The sequence below is a fragment of the Populus nigra genome, chromosome 1 (genome assembly GCF_951802175.1).
Source record: "Populus nigra chromosome 1, ddPopNigr1.1, whole genome shotgun sequence".
NCBI classification, from domain to species: Eukaryota; Viridiplantae; Streptophyta; class Magnoliopsida; order Malpighiales; family Salicaceae; genus Populus; species Populus nigra.
The window spans coordinates 3606123-3629712 of record NC_084852.1 but is presented as its reverse complement, the minus strand read 5'-3'; the positions used below and the strand labels follow the sequence as shown (position 1 = coordinate 3629712).

At 32.7% G+C, this 23590-nt stretch overlaps 3 protein-coding genes and 1 pseudogene across 6 annotated transcripts; 2 read left to right on the top strand and 2 right to left on the bottom strand.

Moving 5' to 3' along the window:
* Positions 1–689: 689 nt before the first annotated feature.
* LOC133675377 (G-type lectin S-receptor-like serine/threonine-protein kinase CES101) lies at positions 690–3328 on the top strand (annotated as a pseudogene).
* Positions 3329–12509: 9181 nt separating this feature from the next.
* LOC133674130 (G-type lectin S-receptor-like serine/threonine-protein kinase CES101) lies at positions 12510–15927 on the top strand. Its single transcript, XM_062095121.1, has 7 exons — positions 12510–13812; positions 13940–14047; positions 14157–14335; positions 14427–14637; positions 14757–14994; positions 15105–15255; positions 15349–15927. The coding sequence occupies exons 1-7, from the start codon at positions 12630–12632 to the stop codon at positions 15688–15690; spliced, it is 2412 nt and encodes an 803-aa protein (XP_061951105.1). The 5' UTR covers positions 12510–12629; the 3' UTR covers positions 15691–15927.
* Positions 15928–16424: 497 nt separating this feature from the next.
* On the bottom strand, positions 16425–17407 carry LOC133674147 (CASP-like protein 1B2). The gene is made up of 3 exons (XM_062095153.1): positions 17130–17407; positions 16905–17028; positions 16425–16822 (listed from the first exon to the last, which is right to left on the bottom strand). The coding sequence occupies exons 1-3, from the start codon at positions 17357–17359 to the stop codon at positions 16577–16579; spliced, it is 600 nt and encodes a 199-aa protein (XP_061951137.1). The 5' UTR covers positions 17360–17407; the 3' UTR covers positions 16425–16576.
* Positions 17408–18389: 982 nt separating this feature from the next.
* LOC133674156 (protein LSD1-like) lies at positions 18390–22816 on the bottom strand. Of its 4 annotated transcripts, XM_062095178.1 has the most exons (7): positions 22608–22816; positions 22299–22438; positions 21416–21526; positions 20516–20628; positions 19083–19157; positions 18904–18975; positions 18390–18776 (listed from the first exon to the last, which is right to left on the bottom strand). In XM_062095178.1, the coding sequence occupies exons 2-7, from the start codon at positions 22408–22410 to the stop codon at positions 18735–18737; spliced, it is 525 nt and encodes a 174-aa protein (XP_061951162.1). In that variant the 5' UTR covers positions 22411–22438; positions 22608–22816; the 3' UTR covers positions 18390–18734. The 4 variants fall into 4 exon arrangements, with proteins under 4 accessions (XP_061951162.1, XP_061951156.1, XP_061951148.1 ...); XM_062095172.1 differs by lacking the exon at positions 22608–22816 and having other exon boundaries at positions 18904–18957; positions 22299–22595; XM_062095164.1 differs by lacking the exon at positions 22608–22816 and having other exon boundaries at positions 22299–22589.
* Between the last annotated feature and the right edge of the window lie 774 nt (positions 22817–23590).

Genomic DNA, 23590 nt, shown 5'->3' with positions numbered 1-23590 from the left:
CAAATCTACTATTTTAGACAAGTTTAAAAGAAAACAACACCTAGGCTAAACTCTCTTCATAAAAAAAACTTATTAAAACTGAAATCATCTTTTTTGTGGTTAGAATCGATCTCAACTGAGACTTTTTCTTTCTACAACTAGAATTCAGTTGTTTTATCTCTCATCTTTCTAACTGGATATTAAAAAATAAAAAAAGATAAGTATGGGATTAAAATTGAATTTTATGAATTTTTATGTACGTATAGTTTATGATTTAAAAAGTTAAGGGAACAAATATATGTAAAAGGTGGTTCGAGGATGCACACCATCTTACTGTGAACAGGTTTGCTAAGAAATACAATGGAATGTGAGGAGGAAGCGATCTCATTCAATCATTTTTTGGGTTATCATTTATTAGTACTTGTTTATGCACATGACTCATCAATAATATGTACTAATGTGTTCTCTCTGTTGACCAATTACAACAAAACCATTTCTTGTTTGCCTTCTTTGCTTTTTTATTTTTATTTTTCTTTCAATTTCTTATGAAATTAGAAAAGAGAAAAGGTCACTTTCATTGATTAACGAACTGGCAGATCAAAATTGTTGGCTTCATTTTTTATTAAATTTCAGGTAGATCATGAAACATGGCTCATCATCTATTGAATCCTTCCTACTTTTTTCTTCCTTGTTCATGAATGTTACCTTCCATGGCTAGAAGGATCTACCGGTTCCTTTTGTTTTGCTTCTGTGCCTCTCACGTTTTGGCAGCAGACACACTGTACCGAGGTGGTGATTCCCTCAATTCTTCCAATACTCTAGTTTCCAAAAATGGGCTCTTCACTTTAGGATTCACGAGACTTGGCTCTGCTGAATCGAATGCTATCTACTTGGGAATATGGTACAACAATGACATAAGCCACCCTTTTTGGCTAGCCAACAGAGACAAACCCATAGCAGACAATTCAGGGGTTCTTGCAATAGATGGATCAGGAAATACGAAACTCACCTACTCTAGAGGTGATCCTGTTGAGTTCTATTCAAGTCGATCTTCTACAACCAATATAACAGCTATTTTAGAAGATTCAGGCAATTTTGTTGTCATAGATGCTTTGACTTTCCTACTGACACATTCTTGCCTGGAATGAAGTTAGGGATCAACCATAGAACTGGCCAATCCTGGTCCCTCATGTCGTGGTTGAGCGACTTAGTCCCAACACCAGCTGGTGCTTTCACTTTTGAATGGGATACTAATGGAAAGGAGTTGGTCATTAAGCGGCGAGATGTAATTTATTGGACTAGTGGACCATCCAGGAGCAATACAAGTTTCGAAATTCCTTCTCTGGATCAAAGTTTTATAACAGTTTCTAACGCAGACGAGGATTACTTTATGTTCACAGTTTCTGCAAATCAATTTACTGCTCAGGGTCAAAGGAATTTTACAATGTGGCAGTTGGAATATGATGGGAGCATAGCAGATCAAGGTACTGGACGAACATATGGGGGCACAGCATGTAAAGGAAATAACACAGATGGTGGTTGCGAGAGGTGGTCAGGACCGGCATGCAGGAGCAATAGGAACAGTTTTGAATTGAGATCAGGTTCCTTTGTTAACACAGTTCCTAGGAAGTACGACGATAATTCTAGTCTTAGCATTAGTGATTGCAGGGACATCTGCTGGAAAGATTGTCAATGTGTTGGTGTTAGTACCATAGGCAATAATGCCAACAATACTGGATGCACGTTTTTTTATGGAAGCTCTACACAAGACCTGAGTGGAAATGAAATTCAATACCACATCATTGTTCAAGGCTCTTCAGGTTAGCTGTTCTTTCGTTTTCTGGTTATCAATTTATAACCCAACAATGTAATTAATTTTAAATAAATTCCCATTGGATGTAGGGAAAAGGAATTGGATATGGATTATTTTAGCTTTTGTTGGATTTGTTTCAATGATGGGGCTCGCGGGACTCTTGTGGTATCTGAGAAGGAGAAGACTTCGAGGTAACATTTTCTAAATAACAAACAAATTTACTGATTTTTTATTTTTTTTTGCTTTTATAAGCATTAAGACTTGTTGAATTCCGGGATTAGCTTACTTTATCATATCAATCTGAGCAGAGAAGTATCTCAATGAGTTGCTGACATTGGATTCAACGAACGATACGCTTGAACTCGAAAATGACGGAAACAAGGGCCATAATTTAAAGGTATATAGTGCAGCAACAATTACGGCTGCTACAAATTCCTTTTCTGCAGACAATAAACTTGGACAAGGTGGCTTTGGACCAGTTTACAAGGTAGTTTGTTAAAAATTACTTCAAGAAAAGGATTGAAGAACTTATTAACTTATATCTCAGACCAAGTATTGAATTGAGAGCTGTTTCACTTCAGGGGAAATTGCCGGATGGGCGAGAGATAGCGGTAAAAAGACTGTCTACAAGTTCAGGACAAGGGCTTGTGGAATTCAAAAACGAGCTTATACTCATAGCTAAATTGCAACACATGAATCTTGTCAGGCTCCTAGGCTGCTGCATTCAAGGGGAAGAGAAAATGTTAGTGTACGAATACATGCCTAATAAAAGCTTGGATACATTTATATTTGGTAAGTTACATACTACTTGATGGAAATTTGAACCCCAAAATTTCTGATTTTGGCATGGCAAGAATTTTCAAGATCAATGATTTAGAAGGAAATGCAAACCAAGTTGTTGGGACGCGGTAAGTATAGATTTACAGTTCTATATGTCATTACTCTGTTAAGTGCTTAAAAATAACATAACATTCACTTTGTCCATACAGTGGTTATATATCCCCTGAGTATTTCATGAAGGGCATTTTCTCTGTGAAATCTGATGTCTTCAGTTTTGGAGTTCTACTGCTGGAAATTGTGAGTGGTAGAAGGATCCAAGGCCTCCTTGACATAGACGGCCACCCTCTCAATCTTGTGGGATATGTAAGTTTATTTCATGCAACCTCATAAATTATCCATTGCTAGCCGCATAAGCTTTTAATTTTAACATTAAACGCAAACTTGATTCAGGCATGGGAGCTATGGAAAGCAGGTAGCCCATTTGAGCTGGTGGATCCAATACTAAAAGAATCTTGCTCTAAAGACCAAGTCTTGAGATGCATTCATGTGGGCTTGCTATGTGTAGAAAACGATGCAGTGGATAGGCCGATTATGTCAGATGTTATATCAATGCTAACAAGTGAAACACAATTACCTCTTCCCAAACAGCCTGCATTTTCCAATGCAAGAAGTCTTGCGGAAGAAAAGAGCTTCAGCAAGCCTGCAGAGACTGGTTCCATAAATTATGTTTCTATGTCAACAATGGATGTGAGATAGAGGTTAGAGCGTTAGATGGTTTATTTCTCCTCAGATTTTGCATGTCTTCTGTCGTTTTGGAGCGGACTCATTCTCCATCAGTATTTTGTATAATAAATTCTAATGTAATAGATACAATACTAATAACACAGTAGATGATTGAATTTAAACCTCGAATTATGTTTGATCACATTGCTTCAATAATATTTAATTTTTTTATTTATAAATTATAGTTGTTTTTAAAAATATATTTCATATATATATATATATATATATATATATATATATATATATATATATATAAAACCTTATGGAAATATTTATAATCAAAACTTACTAAAATAATTTTTTTATTAAACTCTAAAATCAATCAAAACTTACTTGTTTTGATACGAGCAAGACAGATTAACACGTTAGACCATATCTTATAAAAATTATAGATAAAACCCTCTGATGAACACGTTTTTTTTTTTTCCTCTCTCTCTCGCCTCTTCACTTAATTTGTGCTTTTTTTCTCTCTCTGGAGATCAATATTATATACAACTTCATGAAAGTGTACAATGAAACATCCAATACAATTCAGTATTGATACTTGTTATTCGACCCCGACCTGTACTCTTTGTTGTAGGTTATATTTTTTTTTCTAGAAACAGAATTAGATACGATGGCTTTTCCAACATATTGTTTATATAAAAAAATATAAATTTTAATTGAAAATTTTATGCAAGCATTTAATTAAATAAATTAAAAATTATTTGTATAAATAAATAAAAAACAAGTATCACAGTAACTTGGAAAAAAGCCATTGGAAGCATGAAATTGGATTAAAAAAACAAAAAAATCAGCTCAAGTCAACCCGAGATAGCATGGTAGACATGTAATTTAGGTAATAAGAGGCAAGTCAATATGGGTTAACCCCGCAAACCTCAAGGTCCAGGTCATGAGATCGAAATAACCTGATAAAAAAAATGAAAAAAACTACAAAACCAATCTTTTAAAAAATAAAAATCAACGTCGAACGATGAAATCATCAGAAAAGAAAATAAGTCAAAAAAAAATATCGACCCATGTTAATTTTTCAAACTTGTGATCCAAGTTCTTAGACCAAAAGCATTATACTCAATCCTCAAAAAATCATCGTTAAAGGATGAAATTGAAAAAAAAACAATCAATTACACAAAAAGATATAAGCTTAAAAAAAATGACAATTAAAATAATGATGGTTAAAATCAAAATAAAAAATAAATTAGAGGGAAACCAAAATTTTTCATTGGAAGGTTAAATTGAAAAGAAAAAAACTTTAACAAAAAGAAAAAAAATCAAAAGAATGAGGACCAAATTGAAAAAAAAAACAATGGACCATAAACTTGGATTGAAGTATGAAATTGAAAACCGATAAAACTTTTACAAAAAGGCCATAAAAGAAGTTTAGAAATCAAAAGAATAAGAACTTGAATAGAAAAAATAAAACATGACAAATTAAAATTGAATGACTAAATTGAAAACAAATAAAACTTGTATAATAGGGTCAATGAATAAAAATTAGAAATCAAAAGAATAAGGACTGAATTGAAATAACAAAAACAAAGATAACTAAGTTGTGCTTTTTTGTGGGAGGAAGAGAAAAAAAGAAAGAAACGCTTGCCAATGACAATTCATCGCATCTTCTCCAACACACGCCGCACTAGGAGGATAAGGACATGGTGACATTTCCATCAACATGGCAGAAGCACCCTAAATACCCTCACCTAATAGCTTAAAAAATCCGATATAAATTAGTGTGTGTCCATAGTATTTGCTAAAAGGTTTCTTTAATGCCTTTTAGAGTTTTTGTTAACTAGTTTTATGAACCATACTATTAGATAAAAAAAACAATTGAACTTAAAAAATTTTTTGGCCCCAATTGACTTGATTTAAAATTAACCAAGTGAGATTAAATTTAACCCCATGAGATTTGTCCTAACGTGATCCAATTGACATGATGGGTCCAAAGATAAATCAGATGATCAGTAAAAAGTATGGTTTTGCTTTAAAAAGAAATCAAGATGATATCTTTTTTTAATATTGAGATGACGACATATTAGATCGTCTCGGGCTTCGTGTGTTAACCCATGACTCAAGTAATGAACTCCATTGAGTTTAACAAATTTGTATTTTGAAACTATTTTTTACTAAATAATATGATAACAAAGACAGACGCTCGCAAAATTAAGCATCAACCAAATATCACAATGTTTGTTTGAGTCTACAATAATCTTATAGAAAGCAAATCGAAACAAATTATGAAGACCAATTCAAAATCAATCCATATTAAAGAATGAAATTGATAAAAAAAAAAAAGACAAAGGATTCATGAATTTTTTTAAAAAAAAAAACTATTTAGCATTGTTATTAAACCAGACCCAACATGTTAACTTTAAAACTTCTCAACCCAACTCATTTCCAAACTCGGGTTTAAAATTAACTTGCATGGGTGATCCAGTTGACTTAATGGGTCTAAAAGCAACATAAACATCAATAAAAACATGGTTTTGACTTTAAAAATATTTCAAGATGACATTTATTTTTTGAATATTGAGATAACGACATATTAGATTAACCTAGGCTTTTGCAACTTAGCTTTAAAAACCCATGATACGGATCATGGACTCCATTGAGTTTTAAAAAATTATTTTTTATTTAGTGATATGATAACAAAAACAGACATTTGTAAAAATTGAATATCAATCAAATACATAGATATTTATTTGAGACTGTAATAACCTTATAGAAAGAAAATTAGAACAAATTATTATGATCAATTCAAAATTAGTAAAATATTAAAGCATGAAATTGAAAAAAAAATTGGAATGTATAATTTTTATAAAAAAAAAACTGAAAAGAAATTAAAAGGGGGGAAATTGAAAAATTAAAAACAAAAATAAGGTGCTTCACTGTTCATATAAACTGTGAAGCACCATAATATTTTTTATTTTTTTAATAAATAAAGTGATAATTTATAATATAATATAATAAATAACAAAACTAAGAATTTAAAATCAAAGAGCAAGGAGTGTTTTTCTTTGATTTTTTCCCCTCATGGAGACTAAAAGTCACACATCAGCTAATTATGTGCTATTTGTGTTTAAAATATGACTTGATATATTTTGAAAAGATCACTATAATTTTGTTAAGAACCGAGTCATATTCCTATTTCAAAAAAAATCAGAAAATAAAAAATATTGCCCAACTCGGAATTGAAAAGAAAAACTGAATAAAATATATAGATATGATATCCTAGTGAGAAAGCGTACGATAGACAAGAATTGTGATGGTTAATATTGAATATAAAATATTAATCTTCTTATTATATTTATTTTAGCTTGATGTTATTCTTGTACTAACAGTCAAATGATTGAAAAAATATCTTTTAAAATGAATTTTTTAATTTTAATTTTTCATTATTAGTTTTTTAATTATTTTGATATGTAGACTTTAACAGAGACAGGTGAGGTAGAATGGTTTTTTTATTTTTCTGTTGTGTTTGTTGTGTATAGAGTCTTAAATATTTATAATACAGACAAGAGAGCTTGCTGATGATGCTGCACACATGCCTTACGAGTGAGTAGCATAGAGTACACCTCTTCTATTATGACATTTTTTTTAATTGAAATGGTGTTGATAAGAGAATCATACTCGGGTCCTAGACCAGTGAGTAGGTATGTAATAATTTCATCACATTTGAGTGCCTGATCTGTCATAGCAAGTTCATCAGAGAGCTTTTTTTCCATACAAGAAATATTCTGTAACAGACTGAGTAGTTTTACGAGCAATAGCAAGCTGCGAATGGATTTGGATGGCCTTAGCTTTTGATTGTGTAGCAAAAGTAGTGTGAAGAGATGTTCAAACTGCATGAGAAGTAGGGCATTGTGCTACTTGCATCAGTATATCATCGGTAAGAGAGGCATTAATACAACTGAGAAGAAGATTGTCTTGGGTTTCCCATATATCAAAGGTTAAGAGAGGCATTAATACAATTGAGAAAAAGATTGTCTTGGGTTTCCCATATATCAAAGGTTGAGTTTGGTTGCATGGAGCCATCACTGTGAGGAATTTTTTTTGCGGGCATTTTAATAATGTCATCAACATAGCCAAACACTTTTTGACCTTTGAAACAGAGAAGCATGGTTGCTTTTCAATTTGGAAAATTAGTGCAGTTAAGTTTGGTGATATTGAAGCTGGAAGAAGGATTGAAGACAGGTAGAGTGTTGTCAAAAGTAAGGGAAGAATGGGGAGAGGCGGCCATGGTGGCTAAGAATAATATGAGAAAGGAGTTCAAAAGAAAGAGATGAAAGGAATGGACTGAGAAGAATCTTTATGAAAGGATATAAGTCGTTGGCTCTGATACCATGTAGAATTTAACAAAGACAGAAGAGGTAGAATGGTTTTTTTATTTTTCTGTTGTGTTTGTTGTGTACAGAGTCTAAGTATTTATAATACAGCTGTGAGCAAATTACTTCTACTAATTTGCTATACAAAACTCAAAAGTAGAATCTGAAGACTTAAATCAAGACATTTAAGAGAACCGAAAATAAAGGTCCAGGATTGTTGTTATGTCTTCTCTGCTTGCTGAGGTTTGGCCTGATTTTTAGTTGCTGCATAATCTTCTACGTGATCAATGGATCTCAATTCAATATGATATATTCCATTAATTTTGGAGATGAAATTGAGATTTACAGACCCTTTTCATTACTATTTTAATAAAAATGAAAAAAAAATATATATATATATATAATGAAACTAGTAGACCAAAATTGCTCGACTACAAAATTGCTCGTTTCCTTTCCTTTTTTCTCTTTTAACTTCTTGTATAATGGCCAGATAATATTTTGAGACAAGTGACTAACTTATAAACATTGACACTGTACAAGTATTCATCTTTTCCAAAGAAACAGGCAGGCCAAAATCATTTTGATTAATACAATTTATGCATGCAGAATCATTCAAAGACTGAAATGTCAGAGAAAATTACCAAACCAAACCACCAGGTAAGAAAAATTAAGGAAACAAAACATATAATATAGGAGAACAAGTCAAATTTCTTCTAAACTCCTACATGAGACTTAATGAGAAGAACAGGAGAAGGATTCGTGGCGTCGGTTGAGCTACAAATTCATTAAGTGAAAGGCAAGATTCTTTCATGATATTTCAGAACCATTGGACCAAATATCGTTATTGAGCTTTGATCATCATTTTCTAAAATGGTATACCAAAATTCCTGAAACATATTTTGCAATGAATCTAAGCAGGGGTGGAAGGAAGGGGGGCAAGCAGGGGCCGGCCCCCCTGCAAGATATATTTTTTTTAATTGCTGGGTATTATTGGGTAATTAAATGAGGAGATGTTATATTTTTTATTTTAAAGAGGTGAGCCTTGAATTAAATGTGACTTTCCTTTTGATTTCTTTTGAATTTACTCTTGATCTACGTGGAAAAGAAAAAAATATAAAAGCATTACTTTGTGAAATAAAAAACAGATCCATCAATTTACCCTAATATAAATTCTGCATCCGATCAAATACAGAAATAAAAACACAAATTACGAGCAAATTTTTTTACAAAAAGATTAAAGCAGAGCCACCAATTAATTTATCTTTCATCAAACAAAACAAGGTAACTTAAATTTAAAATCTAGTTTTATTTTGTTTTGAGATGTTTGTTAATAATTTGATGATGTTTTTTTTTATAACTCTAATATTTTTGCTCTTTTTTTTTCTCAGATCTGCTAGTTCTACCAATTATTTTTTTGAATTCTTGTTATAGTGATTTTTTTCTAAATAATTAGATATATTTTATTGGTTTGTTTTTATTATGCTTGGATTTTTTATATATTTTTTGTTTTTAGCAGAGCCATCAAAATTATCAATTTTTTCCTACAATATATGTTTTGATTTTAGGTTGAACCATGAACAAAATAAGAAGAATTGATTTTTTTTGAAAAAAAAATATATTGATAACTCACAGCCTATTGAACGAGTTTTTTCAGTGATAAAGATTATAAAAACAAGATTTCACAATCGGATGGAGGATGATTTTCTTGCAAATTATTTGATTGTCTATATAGAAAAAGAAATTGTTGAAAGATTCACAATTGATATGATAATCGATGATTTCTCTTCTATGAAAGAATGACGAGCATAATTAAAATAAATATATAAAAATCATTCTTTATTATTTTTTGCTTTATTTAAAAGTTTATCAAACATAAATAATGCTTCACTTTAGCTAGTGTTTCTTATATACTTTGTATGTTTATATTTGATAGGTATAAAAACCAACAACATTAAAGTGATGGATACATTATAAAGATGAAATTAACTTCATTGCTTTAACTCAATTTGATATTACTCCTTTACCTTATACAAAGATCATTATATGTTTGTAGGAAGTTATTTGAATAAAACTAAATTATACAGATTTTGTTTTACAATTTATGTACAATAAATTAAAACAAATATTATATTTTATTATATTAATTTTAGCCTCTCCTAATAAATAATCATAACTCCGCCACTTATTCTAAGCATGTAAAACGCTCGAAATGGATCTAATATTTCCAAAACATTGCTCATTAAATACCGCGACAAAGAATTTGAACAATTCGAGATCATGATTCCTATAAACAAATGAAAAAATGAATGAATAGGGAGGTTAGTTTTTTTTTTTTTCGAAGCATGTTAAAAAACGGAAAACTGAAAGGTTGCAGCCAAAGGAGGCGCGAAAATCAAGGTTGAGAGAGCTTAGGATTGTTACTAACTACCCGAAAAAACTAAAGGAATGATTAACATATCAAAGTAGGGGCAACAAATAAAGCTTGGGACTCGGGAGAGAATAGGCGTTGTTTAGAAGTACTATATATATATATATATATATATATATATATATATATATTATCATACTAACTTATATTAAAATTTATTATAAAAATATTTAAAAAAGTTTTTATTTTTTTTAATGTGGACATTAATATATATAATCCATGTTCTCATAAAAAAAATTATATTTTTTTAAAATGTAAAAAAAATATTTTTAATTTAAATACTTCAATTTAAAAATAGAAAATACTATCCTTCTAATATAAAATAAAAATTATAAATATATTTTTTATTTTTTATTTTTTAATATAAAATATTAAAATCTCAAATATATTTTTTTAATTTTTTTAAATTAAACTATTTCAACCTGATTCTTTAATCGGGTTAACCCCTAGCCGGGTATGATAATTAGATGATTTAGAAAGCGGTGAATGCTTTGACTACAAAATTGTCGTTTCCTTTTCTTCTTTTTTTGTGTTTTTTTAATTTTTTGTGCAATGATCAGATAATATTTTCAGACAATTAATTAACTTATAAACATTGACACTGTACAAGCATTCATCTTTTCCAAAGAAAATAATCTGGATTAATACAATTCATGGATTATTCAAAGACTGAAATGTCAGAGAAGATTACCAAACCAAACCACGTGTAAGAAAAATTAAGGAAAGAAAACAAATAATATAGGGGAACAAGTCAAGTTTCTTTTAAACTGCAACATGAGACTTAATTAGAAGAACATGATAACGACACGTGGTGTCGTTGAGCTACAAATTCATCGCGTGGAAGGCAAAATTCTTGCATGCTTTTACAGAAACATTGAACCAAAGATCGATATTGAACTTTGATTATAATTAATTAACAAAAAGTAAAAGAGGTGGTGATTCATAAAATACTATTTATTGTATTATTATTATTATTATTATTATTATTATTATTATTATTATTATTTTGCTTTTGGTTTGTTTAAAAAAAACATATTTTTTAATATTTGATTTATTAGAGATTAAGTTTTATGATTTGTTGTGGTTTGTTTTTTATATAATTATCTCAGTCTTATAACATATATTATGGGTTTAATGTGTTAATGCAATTGACTCAGGTTTTTTTTTAATTACTATTTTTTTCTTTAACTGCATCTTTCAACATTAGGTTAATTAAGAATTAGACTTTATGTTGTTTTAATTTACTTTCTATTAAGTTATTCCGATCTCATGATCCGGATCATGAGTTTTGCAGGTTAATTTGGGTTTACTCGGGTAGTTTTATTGTGTTCTTTTTTTAAATTGATTTTTTAAAATTTTATTCTTCAACAATTGGTTGATTAGGGATTGTGCTTCATAATTTGTTTTGATTTGTTTTATATGGGATTATTAAAGTTTCATGACCCCAAGTCATGAATTTGACATAGTAACCTGGTTTAACCCAGTTTATTTTTTAATTTGTTTTTTATGAGGTTATCCTAGTCATATGACCCCGATCATGGGTTTGACGGTTAACCTGAGTTGACTTCAATATTTTTTGTGTTTTTTTAATTGATTTTTTTTTAATTTCATCCTTCAACACTGAGTTAATTGAAATAATTTATTTTTATTTTTTTATGGGGTTATCTATCTCATGACTCATGTTGTGAATTTGGTAGGTTAACACGAGTTGGCTTGGTTTTTTTTTGTCCTTTTTTAATTGAGTTTTTTTTTTCAATTTTGTCCTAAAACATTGGGTTGATTGGAAATTGAGTTTCTTAATTTATTTTGATTTGATTTATATGGAGTTTTTATGGTCTCATGTCTAGTTCGTAAATTTAACAGGGTAACCTTATTTAACCCAAGTTATTGATCCAATATATTGTCATCTCGATGTATATATAAAATAAAATTATTTTGCTAAGCTAAGTTTTTACTTGTTGTCCGTGTTATTTTTAAACTTATCAAGTTAATCACGTCACATTAAATCAACCTCCCTGTATTTTAATTTTTTTCTACCGGAGAAAAAGTTAGAAACACTTCAACATTTTTTTATTCAAAAAATTTTGATCCTACCCGTTGCCAACAATCTAGTCATTTTCTAAAATGGTATACAGAAATTTCCTGAAACATATTTTGCAATGTTTCTAAATCATAAAAAAGCTCGAAATGGGTGTAATATTTCCAAAATACTGCCCATTCAATTCCGCGGCATAGGATTTTAACCATTCTAGACCATGATTGGATTCCATAAAATAATAGTCGAGCTACAACAAGGACTCATTCATGGACTCATAATCCAGTAAAAGAAGGTATCACCGTAGAAGGATCCCAAGGTCAATTTTGTTAGCTAGGAAAAATTGAACCAGAGGGGAGACTAGGCCATTCGACTGACTCAGGAAATTTCAACCTTCCCTCCAGAACCACATGTAAACATAATACTCATAAACTAAGACATGTTAATCCTATCATATGTCTAGATTTTTCTGGTTCTTTTTTTTCCTCCATGGCTAACAGAAGCCTTCTTTCCTCCAAAATCCTCTTGATCGTTTTGGTTTGCTTTTGTCCCACCTTTTCTTTAGCAGCAGACACACTCTACCAAGGTGGAGATGCCCTCAATTCTTCAAGTAGACTTGTCTCCAAAAATAGGCTCTTCACCTTAGGATTCGTAAGACTTGGCTCTACTGAGTACAATGCTAGCTACTTGGGAATATGGTACCAAAATGATACAAGCCACCCCATCTGGATAGCTAATAGAGACAAACCTATAGCAGATGATTCGGGAGTTCTTGAAATAGATGGAGATTCAGGAACCATGACAGTTGCATACTCAGGTGGGAACCTTGTTGATTTTTACTCAACTCAATCTCCCACCACAAAGTTAACAGCTACGTTAGAAGATTCAGGTAATTTTGTTCTGAAAGATGCAAATTCTCGCAGCGATCAGATTTTATGGCAAAGCTTTGATGATCCTACCGACACATTCATGCCTGGAATGAAGTTAGGAATCAACCATAAAACTGGTAAAGTCCGGTCCCTTACATCATGGATGAGTGACTCAGTCCCAGCTTCGGGTGCTTTCACATTTGAGTGGGAGCCCAAAAGACAGGAATTAGTTATTAAGCGACGAACTGAGATTTATTGGACTAGTGGACCATTGAGGAGCAATGGCAGCTTTGAAACTTTTCGGCCCAATCCCGGACTCGACTATACTTTTCTTATTGTTTCAAACATTGATGAGGAATACTTTATGTTCACGGTGGCAAGAAACAAATTAACTCCTCCGGAGACGGGATTTTCAAAGTGGCTGCTGCAATTTGGTGGGGGGCTAGAAGAGCAAAGCAATGAACAAATTTCTGGAGGCAACCTTTGTAATGGAAACAACATAGAAATGGGATGTGTGAAATGGGATTCAGAACCTACATGCCGTAGTAGGGACAGATATGAGTTGAGAGCATGTGACTTTTTGGTAGAGGGAGGTCATGCAGTTTATGATAATAATGCTAGTCTCAGCATTAGTGATTGCAGGGAAATCTGCTGGAAAGACTGTACGTGTGCAGGCATTAATATTAGAGGCAGTAATGCCAACAATACTGGATGCACATTTTGGTATGGAAACTTTACGGCAGACCTGAGTGCCAGTTCGATTCAATACTTTGTAATTGTGCAAGACACACAACCAGCTGCAAGTAATGCTCTTCAGACCAGTCCAGACTTTGTTTTGTCTGCAAGATTTTTTAATCCCCATACATGTTCCTCGCTGTTGTTTTGACTTTTATAGTACAATTCATTGATTTTTCTTCTTCAATTTTCCAGTGAAATCAGGGGAAAGGATCTGGATATGGATTGTAGTTTCTGTGGCATTTGTTCTATTAGTGACACTAGCAGGTATCTTGTGGTACAGGAGAAGGCAAAGACTCAGAGGTAGGTAACCTTTTTTAAACAACAAACAAATTTACTCAAGTTTTTTTTATAGCCATTATAACTTCATGAATTCTTAGATTAACTTAATCTATCATATCATTCTAAGCAGAGAAGTATCTGGATGAATTAATGACATTGGATGCGATGAATGACACGCATGAGCTCGAAAGTGATGGAAACAAGGGACATAATTTGAAAGTATATAGTGTTGCAACAATCATGGCCGCGACAAATTCTTTCTCAGCAAAGAATAAACTTGGACAGGGTGGTTTTGGACCTGTTTACAAGGTAGTCTTGAAAAAAAAACATCCAAGAAATGGATTAAGAAAACCTTGTTGATTTTATGTTGAAGTAGGATTAATGATCTATTTTATTTCAGGGGAAATTGCCAGATGGTCGAGAAGTAGCCGTAAAAAGACTATCAAGAACTTCAAGACAAGGTCTTGTGGAATTTAAAAATGAACTTATACTCATAGCTAATCTGCAACATTCGAATCTTGTCAAGCTCCTAGGCTGCTGCGTTGAAGGGGAAGAGAAAATGTTAGTGTACGAGTACATGCCTAATAAAAGTTTGGATTCATTTATCTTTGGTAAGCAGCATTACGAAGAGCATTTTCACATGTTTCAAAATATAAAATTCCAAGCTTTTAGACGTTGATCCTTATGCTTGTTGGAATCTTCTAACTTTTGCCTTTATTTTGGAATACAGATCAATCAAGGAGAGAGCTGTTAGACTGGAAGAAACGTTTTAAAATCATTGAAGAGATAGCTCAAGGTCTCCTATACCTTCATAAGTACTCAAGATTAAAGATAATTCATAGGGATTTGAAGGCCAGTAACATACTACTAAATGAAGATCTTAGCCCCAAAATTTCAGACTTCGGTATGGCAAGAATTTTCAAGATTAATGAATTGGAAGCAAACACAAACCGCATCGTTGGAACTTAGTAAGCAATGAATCAACAACTCCATGTTTCTCCGCTCTTTTTTAAACTGAAAACATTCAGTTATCTTCACTCTTCAGTAGATTAACAATTCAATTGTTTGGCAAACACAGTGGCTATATGTCCCCTGAGTATGCCATGGAAGGCGTTTTCTCTGTGAAATCTGATGCCTACAGCTTTGGAGTTTTGGTGTTGGAAATTGTGAGCGGTAGGAAAAATCGTGGCCTTCTTCAAATGGATCCCCCTCTCAACCTTGTGGGATATGTAAGTTCATTTCATGTTGTTCAAAAGCATATGGTATTATAGTAATTCTGCATGTAAGCTTTCAATGTCTGCACCAACTAAATTTGTTTTCAGGCATGGGAGCTATGGAAAGAAGGTAACCAATTTGAGCTAGTGGATTCAACATTGAGGGATTCTTGCTCTGAAGACCAAGTGTTGAGATGCATTCATGTGGGCTTGCTATGCGTAGAAGATAATGTGAACGATAGGCCTACTATGTCAGATGTTCTATCGATGTTAACTAGTGATGCACAATTACCATTGCTCAAACAGCCAGCATTTTCATGCGCAACATATAGTACGGACAATCAATCGAATTCAAGCCATGCAGAGGGCAAGGAAGAGGGCAAGGCAGAGGACAAGGCAGAAGGGAATTCCATAAATTACGTATCTATGTCGACTATGGAAGCACGATAGAGGTAAAGATTTTATCAAGTGAGAGTACTGAAATACTCACTTGTACAGAGTAGATAAGAGAAGATTCTTCTTGGTCTTAGCACCAGAGAATTTTTTCGTACCAGCAAATTCAACTTTTTTGACATTTTTGTTTAAAGGAACTAAGCATTTCAGCCCACTGTATACTTCTTGAAACTAAAAACAAGGCTGGGAGGACAACGTTCTTTATTCTTTAATTATTACAAAGCTACTTCAGAATTTTGTTTATTAGAAGCTTGATCATGTATAACATTCACTAATGCTCAGCATGAGAAGAAGGGCGGCGAAGAAAGCAATGGCTTCACCACCACCAAGGTCACAGAAGGTTTCAAAACTCAACAAATCTTCTTCCACCTTGCATGCGAATTACCATTCTTCCCTAGCTCTGCATTAAAGCTGCAGGCATTAGCCCCTCTAGATACCAGAGCCGCAGACGCAACTCATCTGCATGCCACATAGAACATGGGATTTGGAGAAATGCTAGGCAAGAATTAATAATTGCACCTATCGAATGAATACATAACTGTGTGATCGATTCAGCGACGACCAGCTATAACTTCAAACAAATCTTCAACCTCATACCTGTATTCCAGTAATATTTATTGACGCAGACGCGTATCACAAGTGCAAGTCCAAGAGCTCGTTATAAGAAGATTTTTCTTAGCCTTAGAATTAAGCCATTTTCATGTTCCAACGGAATTCTCTTTTTCGCATGGTTGTTAAAAGCAACTAGATAGCATTTCTCTGGCCAATGTAACAATTCTTGGAACTAAAGAAGGTTGTAGGCTACATTCTTGATTATTCTCAAGAGTAATACACACACAACAGAAAATGATGCAAAGTGAAAGGATTCACTTAGTCCACTACATTATGGGACTACAATGGTACTATCTGGTTTTGGTTTACTTAGAAGCTTGATGATAGACATCACACTAATAATCAGCATAAGAATAAGACCAGCAAAGGAAGCAATGAGTGCGCCACCACCATGGTCACAAAAGGTTTCAAACTTGTCACAGATCTTGTTCCACCTTGCATGTGAATTTCCATTCTTGCCTAGCTCAGCCATGAAAGCTGCAGCACTAACCCCTCCAGAAACCAGAGCCACTGTCATCTGCAAACATTTAGGCAAGATATATTTTGGTTAATAAACAGTTTTTCTCTTTTTGGAAGGAGAAATGTTCTGAGAATATTACCATATCTAAGATGGCAATCATGGCAAGGCGCAGCCCTTTGTAATCAAGCTTCTGTCCAAAAAGGTCCCCCATAATCATCACCAAATTATGGATACTAGCCAATCCATTAGCTATCACAAAGAACCTGTACACCATATCTTAGACACTTAATTAGGAATATTGAACATCTCCATCCTAATTCCTATGCTTATGTACTTACAAAGTAAATGAGTTAACAAGGCTTACAAAAATGCTGGGGTATGTTGAAACTTGGCAGTAAGAGAGGCTTTTATCGGGGTACTCCCAACAGTGGCAACCACAAGAGTTTTAGTTTCTTTGTTGAGTCCCATCACAACTGTTGCAGCTGCTGTGGCAAAAAATGCAAGCACCCTTAGCATCAAAAGAACCCATTTCCTTGTCTTTGGCTGTAAGCTAGAGTATCCAACCTCAAGTTTTTCTTCACTTTGCAAAGCCATGCTGACAAAAGAGAATATAGAGATTGGGATAGGATGAATGGAGCAACTATGATGTCAGGCCTAGACAAGGCAGGCATTATATATAGTTTAAGAGAGAGAACAAAAATGGATGACCAAATTCTTTTGTTGAGTCTAGTAAGCCACAGGTACTGCTTTCGTTCATTGGTTGGTCTAACCATCAACTTAATCTCACATTTTGGTTTTGGTGGTTAGGAAGTCTCCTTTCCCTTTCAGTAGATATCAGTTTTGTTCACCAAAGGTAAGATTCATAATTTTCTATGCCACTTGCTTGCTTATGTTGGAATTGTGGAGGATTCTTCTTCTCAACAAATCCCAAGAATGCCTTTGGGGGCTAACCAAGAGAAGAACTGGGTTATGTCAGTGGCTTAATTATTTATACATGGACAGGGATCGCTTTCGCTCTTCAGAGGGGAAATGGACTCCATGTAGATAGGTCCAGTTTCTTTTTTTTTGTCTGGTTATTATGTTTCAAGCTATGATATATTAAGTTTTTAATTTGAAAAAATATTATATTAATATTTTTTTAGTATTTTTTTATTAAATTAATATATTGATATCAAAAATAAAAAGAATTATTTTAATATATTTTCAAATAAAAAATACTTTTAAAAATTATTATGCACTGCAACATAAAAAAAAACCGGAGATGTTATCCATGGTGCTCTCTTTCAATTTTATTTTATTTTTTTCTTAATGGAGAGCTTGTCTTCTCATTTTTCTTTCAGCATAAGCTAGAGAAACATTGGCTCGCCATTCATGAAATAAAACCCAGTCCAATCAGCTTACTTAAAGAACAGGAACAATCACAGCCATTTTTCTCGAAGAGTTTAGGTAAGTGAATATAACTTCCCAGACAAATTTACGCTGTACTGTGTTGAAGTCATTACCTTGTTGAGAAACAAACCATAATGCTTATACAACTTACTTGGAAAGTCTCAAACTGGATTCTAATGATAGAACTAGATTCAATTATACAGAATTTATCTTCAAGAATCTAGGGTTCCAGAAGTACAAATAAGCATATTTTCCCTGCATACAGCATTTGATAGTTCACTTTGAAAAGATACAAGCACATTTACTCATATTAGTATGAACCTAACAATATTTTGGTTCAATAATCAAGGAGACAGAAACAATGCCCTTTCCGCTTCATATCCTCAAAATGTACACACATCCACACGTCAAATTTCTCCAACAGTATGCGTATTCAAGATGGTTTTTGAACAAATGTTGCTCATGGCTATTTTAAAAAAAATATATACACAATGAATTTGCGTATCCTTCTTCACAGCGATAGTATGAATCTGGGCCATTACCTACCAAATATACAGCAAGATTTCAAAATCTCACCGGGTTATTTTTTTTCTGTAGTGACACCAACAACAACATTGCTGACCTGCAATTGATAGAGATCTTATCAGCACATATTCTACTCCAAAGGAATGAATGGAAAATCAAAGGACAGGAAAAATAAAACAGATTTTTCTAAGAAGAAAAGTCGGAGTAATCAAACTGAGCTATACCAATTTGCCACTTTCATCAACAGACATGGGGTTTTCCACAACGACAGTTTGAGTCTGAGAATGGGGCAATGGCTACAGGTAAGAGAACGAACACAGCAGATTTACTTAGCACCAGATACAAAATAACCAAGATTTGAGGCATTTGCCACCAGGAAAGAAAAGAAAGTCCAGTTGCTTACCACTGAAGTAGATGGTGCTGTTCCACCTATACCATTAGGTCTGTTTGCTGGAAGCGGAATTCTCATGTTAGCCATCTGCAAGACACATAATATAGAACAAGGGAGTGAAAAGATTATTGCTCACACAATGACCAAAGGAGGAAAAAGTGATGCAATCAAATAAATCATTCAGACGCCAAAAACAGAAATGTACATGCAAAGCTATGGTATCTGTTCATGGTAACATGGACACTCCAGGGAATTGTCTAGTTCATGGAAATACAATCCCAAGTCTTTTCTTTAAACGCACCCCAAGAGAAGATAATTGAATTTCATGAAGCCAGCTATCCTGCTCCTTTGTTTATATTTATAATGATCTTAAATCAAGAAATACAGAGGAACTAATCCATGTCGAGAATTAGAAAAACATACAGCTCTTTCAGACTATTCCAACTGAATCAAGAGGTGTCTGGCAAGTAAAAAGAGCTAACATCCATTCAGTCGAGAGACAATTTTTTCAAAGAATAAAACACATTTATAATCGTTGCAGGAAAAAAAAAATTAAACTAAGAAAATGTCAAGGTTAGCTGTGCAACACAGCACTAAGCAAACTGTATCAGCAAACACTTAGAACCATTGAAAGATTTCCAAGTTGGGTCAATGTGGACAAACTTAGTTAAGTTGTGAAGACACTGGATATTGGCATAGCAAAGAGAACTGGAAAATGAGGAGCTATAAGTCAATTGCAATGGCATGTGAAAAGCCCATTTGAAACTTGTTACGTGTCCTCAACTAACAAAATAAAAGATTTCTGATCCTCATATGCATATATACCTTTAGGCTTTAGCTTCATAATGAGAGTTGATGGTTGGCAACAACTGCCAAGAAATGAATAATGCAATGTAGCAGGATGTAGAAAGGATGGGAAAAATTTTGTAAAATCTAATGATGGTAAAGGCAATCCATAAAAAGAGTGGCAATAATCATGTTAGATAAACTCCTTATGACTACAGGACATAATCCACTATCCATCCATTCCCTTTATATCTTGGTTGACCTAAGAATTCAAATATCTCAACCAGACAGTACAGATCATTACAGACATCCAGAGATTAAAAAAAAAGTATAATCTAAATATAGATCCGTATAATTTGTAGGCATTGGATTATTAGATAAACTATTTGTTCACGAGAAAACATTAACAGGAGACAATCTTGATTCAATGTGCACAAATTCCAGGGCAGAGCTCACTTGTTAAGCTTTCATAAATTTGAGCAATTTTCCATGGAAGATTAGTGTGTGAAGTACTGAAGTTCATATCAGGAGAATCAAATTCACTTAAATAACAGAAGCTCAAAACTTGAGCCAAAACTAGTGATAATTTTCAAGATTTCACAACCACTCGTCAGGTAAAGACTGGTGCCCTAATATAATCGATGCGTCGATGCACTTACACTAACATTAGTAACATAGTGACAGACAGGACACTTGACAGATGGAGATCCATTTGGATACGTAAGAGCAGTCCGGCAGTTCCCACAGTTGACATGAGCGGCCTGGTTATATCCTTCTCACATAGCCACAAAATCAGAGAGAACAAATCAGTGCGCACCAAACAGGTGAAATATAAAGGAAACTCAGTAGAATCGGCATATGCAATTTAGAAATGAAATGATACAAAGTAAGCAAATGAAGCCAATAAAAGCAATGTTTCCTGAGCCCATTCCCCAAAATCTAGTGCATGTCAGAGAGAATTTATCAGACAGCTTCCAGTTTCAATGACAATAGGTAAATTGGTAGAAACTGGATATCATAGTAAATCCCTGCCACCACTCTTAATAACCATAAATGCAACAGCTACTAATCTTTCCAAATGTTATCAACTTTAAAAACTCAATAGCAGTTACCTGATAAAAAAGAATCTAGAAAATACTGTCAACAACTATTAAAAGAAAGCCAGTGCTAGAAATGCATACGGCATAATGAGCAATCAAGTGAGGTAGAGTTTTAAAAACACATTCTCGTCCAATTAAAAGACACCATTCCTCCCACTACATCTTGAAGTCAGCTCATATAATTAACTAAGATCACTGCCCAGCTGATAGTTCTATAACATTTTCTTTTAGTGTTTTTTTTTTAATGTTTTGTTAAGGCACAGACAATGTCCACTGAGGAAAAGAGAAATTCAAACATCTTACCAACCTACACCTTTATACCATAGAAAGAAAAACAGGGCAAGACTATCTGTTGTTATGATGCAGACTAAATAAGTTAATCTGCAAATTACCAATTCAAATTAGCCAAATGTCCTGAGATAATTTTACATATCTTATTCATGAAATTTTGCATTTTACCTGGTGCAACGTTCACTACATGGCAGCAGGAGCATCTCACAGTTGTTGCTCCATGTGGATACATTAGCAATGACCTGCAACCTCTACATATGAGTTGAGCCATGTCCATCCCTGCAAGATTGCAGTTGGACCCAAATATCTTATTACCATGCATTTTGATTATATCCAGGCTAAATTAAAATTCTCTCCACATCTTGATTTGTTTTACTTTTCTTTTTTTGATTTGTCCCAAAAGAGAATGAAACAAAACTGAGGCATTTTCTCATGAAAAAAGAGAGGGGGGCGGTTCATAACTATTTTAATTTTTACATATGGAATGTGGACATTTTGGGGGATTGGTTGTTTTTCATAACTAATTCTAACAATATATAGGTAACAAGTTGTCTATTCATATCAAGAATCAGGGAAGAAGGTTATGATGATATCTTAGATGGCACTCCACCATGCAGAAACAATCCAATTTGTCCACCAAACTGTGGTAAACTACATTAAGTGCAACAACTTCGACGAAACTCTAGACTCCAAAGTTAATCATCAACTCAAATCTGAATCAGCCTTCAAAAACATCGACTGCAAAACCAGCCCAAATCAACTATCTCATCTAAAACCCACAACTCCCACCTTTTCGATCAACAATTCTTCAAAACAACCATCTCCTAGAACACACACACTAAAACAAAATTTCAGAAAAAAGGGGAAAAATTTTAACATAGCGCTACCAATTAACAAACAACAACAAAACCCAAAAAACCAAATTTTCAAAATAACCAACATTCATTGTGCCTGCGGTGAACATTAAAAAAAGCTAAAAACATTCACATAACAACATAAACATTGACGGGTTCAACAGACAAGCAAAAAGAGAGGGAATTGAATTATATACCAGGAGAAGGAATGGAAGTAACAGAACTACATAAAGCACAACAAACGTTAGTAGCTCCACTTGGATATAACAATACACTTGCACACCCTCTACACACCACCTGGCTTTGCATCTCTCTCTGTCTATCTTCCTCTTCCTCTCTACAACAAAACATCAAAAAACCCATGTCAGAGACATTAAAAAGAACCAAACTTTGACATCAAAAAAGAAAATTAACAGCAAAAAAATAAAGGTAAGGCGGGAATTTAACATTAAAAACAAGAATATCAATTAAAATTGGCAGTCAAAATTTAAAAAAAAAAAAAAAACCTGTATTGCTTAAAAAAAAAATGAAGAAATTAGATTTTTTGAGGGAAAAAACAAAATGGGTTTTTTTATTGATTGATGAAATCGAGGATATAGATGTTTAGGACGGAGAATTGAATGGATTTTGATTTTAATTTCGGATTTGGGTAAGGAAAAAAAAAAAGGAAAGAAATCGAGGAGGTTTTGGTAATTGTTGTGAAGAATTGGTCAAATATTTGAGGACTGTAGTTAGAAAATAGAACCTGTCAACGGTATGAATTCTCATTTTTTCTCTTTAAGCCCCAATGTTTTTTATTTCAAGAACTAACCTCTTTTTCCTTCTTTTTTTCAATAGAGAAGCAATTGGTGGGAAAACTTACTTTTAAAAACACAAGTCAATTCATATTTTTAAAAAATTTAATTTTTTTATTAAAAATTAATTTTATATATATTTTGAATTATTTTTATGTGCTAATTTTAAAAATAATTTTTAAAAAATAAAAAAAATATTATTTTAATATATTTCATTACAAAAAATATTTTAAAAAACAACCACAAGTATACTCTCAATCAGAATCTTATTAGACTCTCTCATTAGATTTTAGATGGATTATTAATATGTGTGCTAATTATGCATTCATAAGAAATTTCAATCTTGAAATATTTTATTGAATTTGAATTCAAAATTATAATATAAAAAACAATTTATATATTATATAGATTAGTATTGGTGAACCGAGTCTATGTATTCAAAGTTAGAATAGTATATTTTATCTACAAATATTATTATGTTTTATATCAATAGTCAACGTCTATGAAATAATAAAACTTAAATATATTTTTTATATTGAAAAGTTTGGATATAAGTGTATAAATTATATGAGACTTTGCATCAATTAAATTATCATGATTTAATAGGAATAAAGGGCTTCCAACAACATAAACTCTAATTATTTGAATAATCTTCTCCAAAATTCCTAAATTTTCAGATCATTGATGATAAAATT

Bases quoted from the DNA above. Each gene is read 5' to 3' on its own strand.
- LOC133674130 (XM_062095121.1), top strand. From the start codon at position 12,630: ATGGCTAACAGAAGCCTTCTTTCCTCCAAAATCCTCTTGATCGTTTTG. The intron at 14,336-14,426 runs GTAGTCTTGAAA...ATTTTATTTCAG, and splicing joins GTTTTGGACCTGTTTACAAG to GGGAAATTGCCAGATGGTCG. The intron at 14,995-15,104 runs GTAAGCAATGAA...TGGCAAACACAG, and splicing joins AACCGCATCGTTGGAACTTA to TGGCTATATGTCCCCTGAGT.
- LOC133674147 (XM_062095153.1), bottom strand. From the start codon at position 17,359: ATGGCTTTGCAAAGTGAAGAAAAACTTGAGGTTGGATACTCTAGCTTA. The intron at 17,029-17,129 runs GTAAGCCTTGTT...TATGGTGTACAG, and splicing joins CAACATACCCCAGCATTTTT to GTTCTTTGTGATAGCTAATG. The intron at 16,823-16,904 runs GTAATATTCTCA...AAATGTTTGCAG, and splicing joins TGATTGCCATCTTAGATATG to ATGACAGTGGCTCTGGTTTC.
- LOC133674156 (XM_062095164.1), bottom strand. From the start codon at position 22,464: ATGGGTTTTTTGATGTTTTGTTGTAGAGAGGAAGAGGAAGATAGACAG. The intron at 19,158-20,515 runs GTAAGTGCATCG...TGTGTCTTGCAG, and splicing joins ACTATGTTACTAATGTTAGT to ATGGCTAACATGAGAATTCC. The intron at 18,777-18,903 runs GTATAGCTCAGT...TATCAATTGCAG, and splicing joins TTGATGAAAGTGGCAAATTG to GTCAGCAATGTTGTTGTTGG.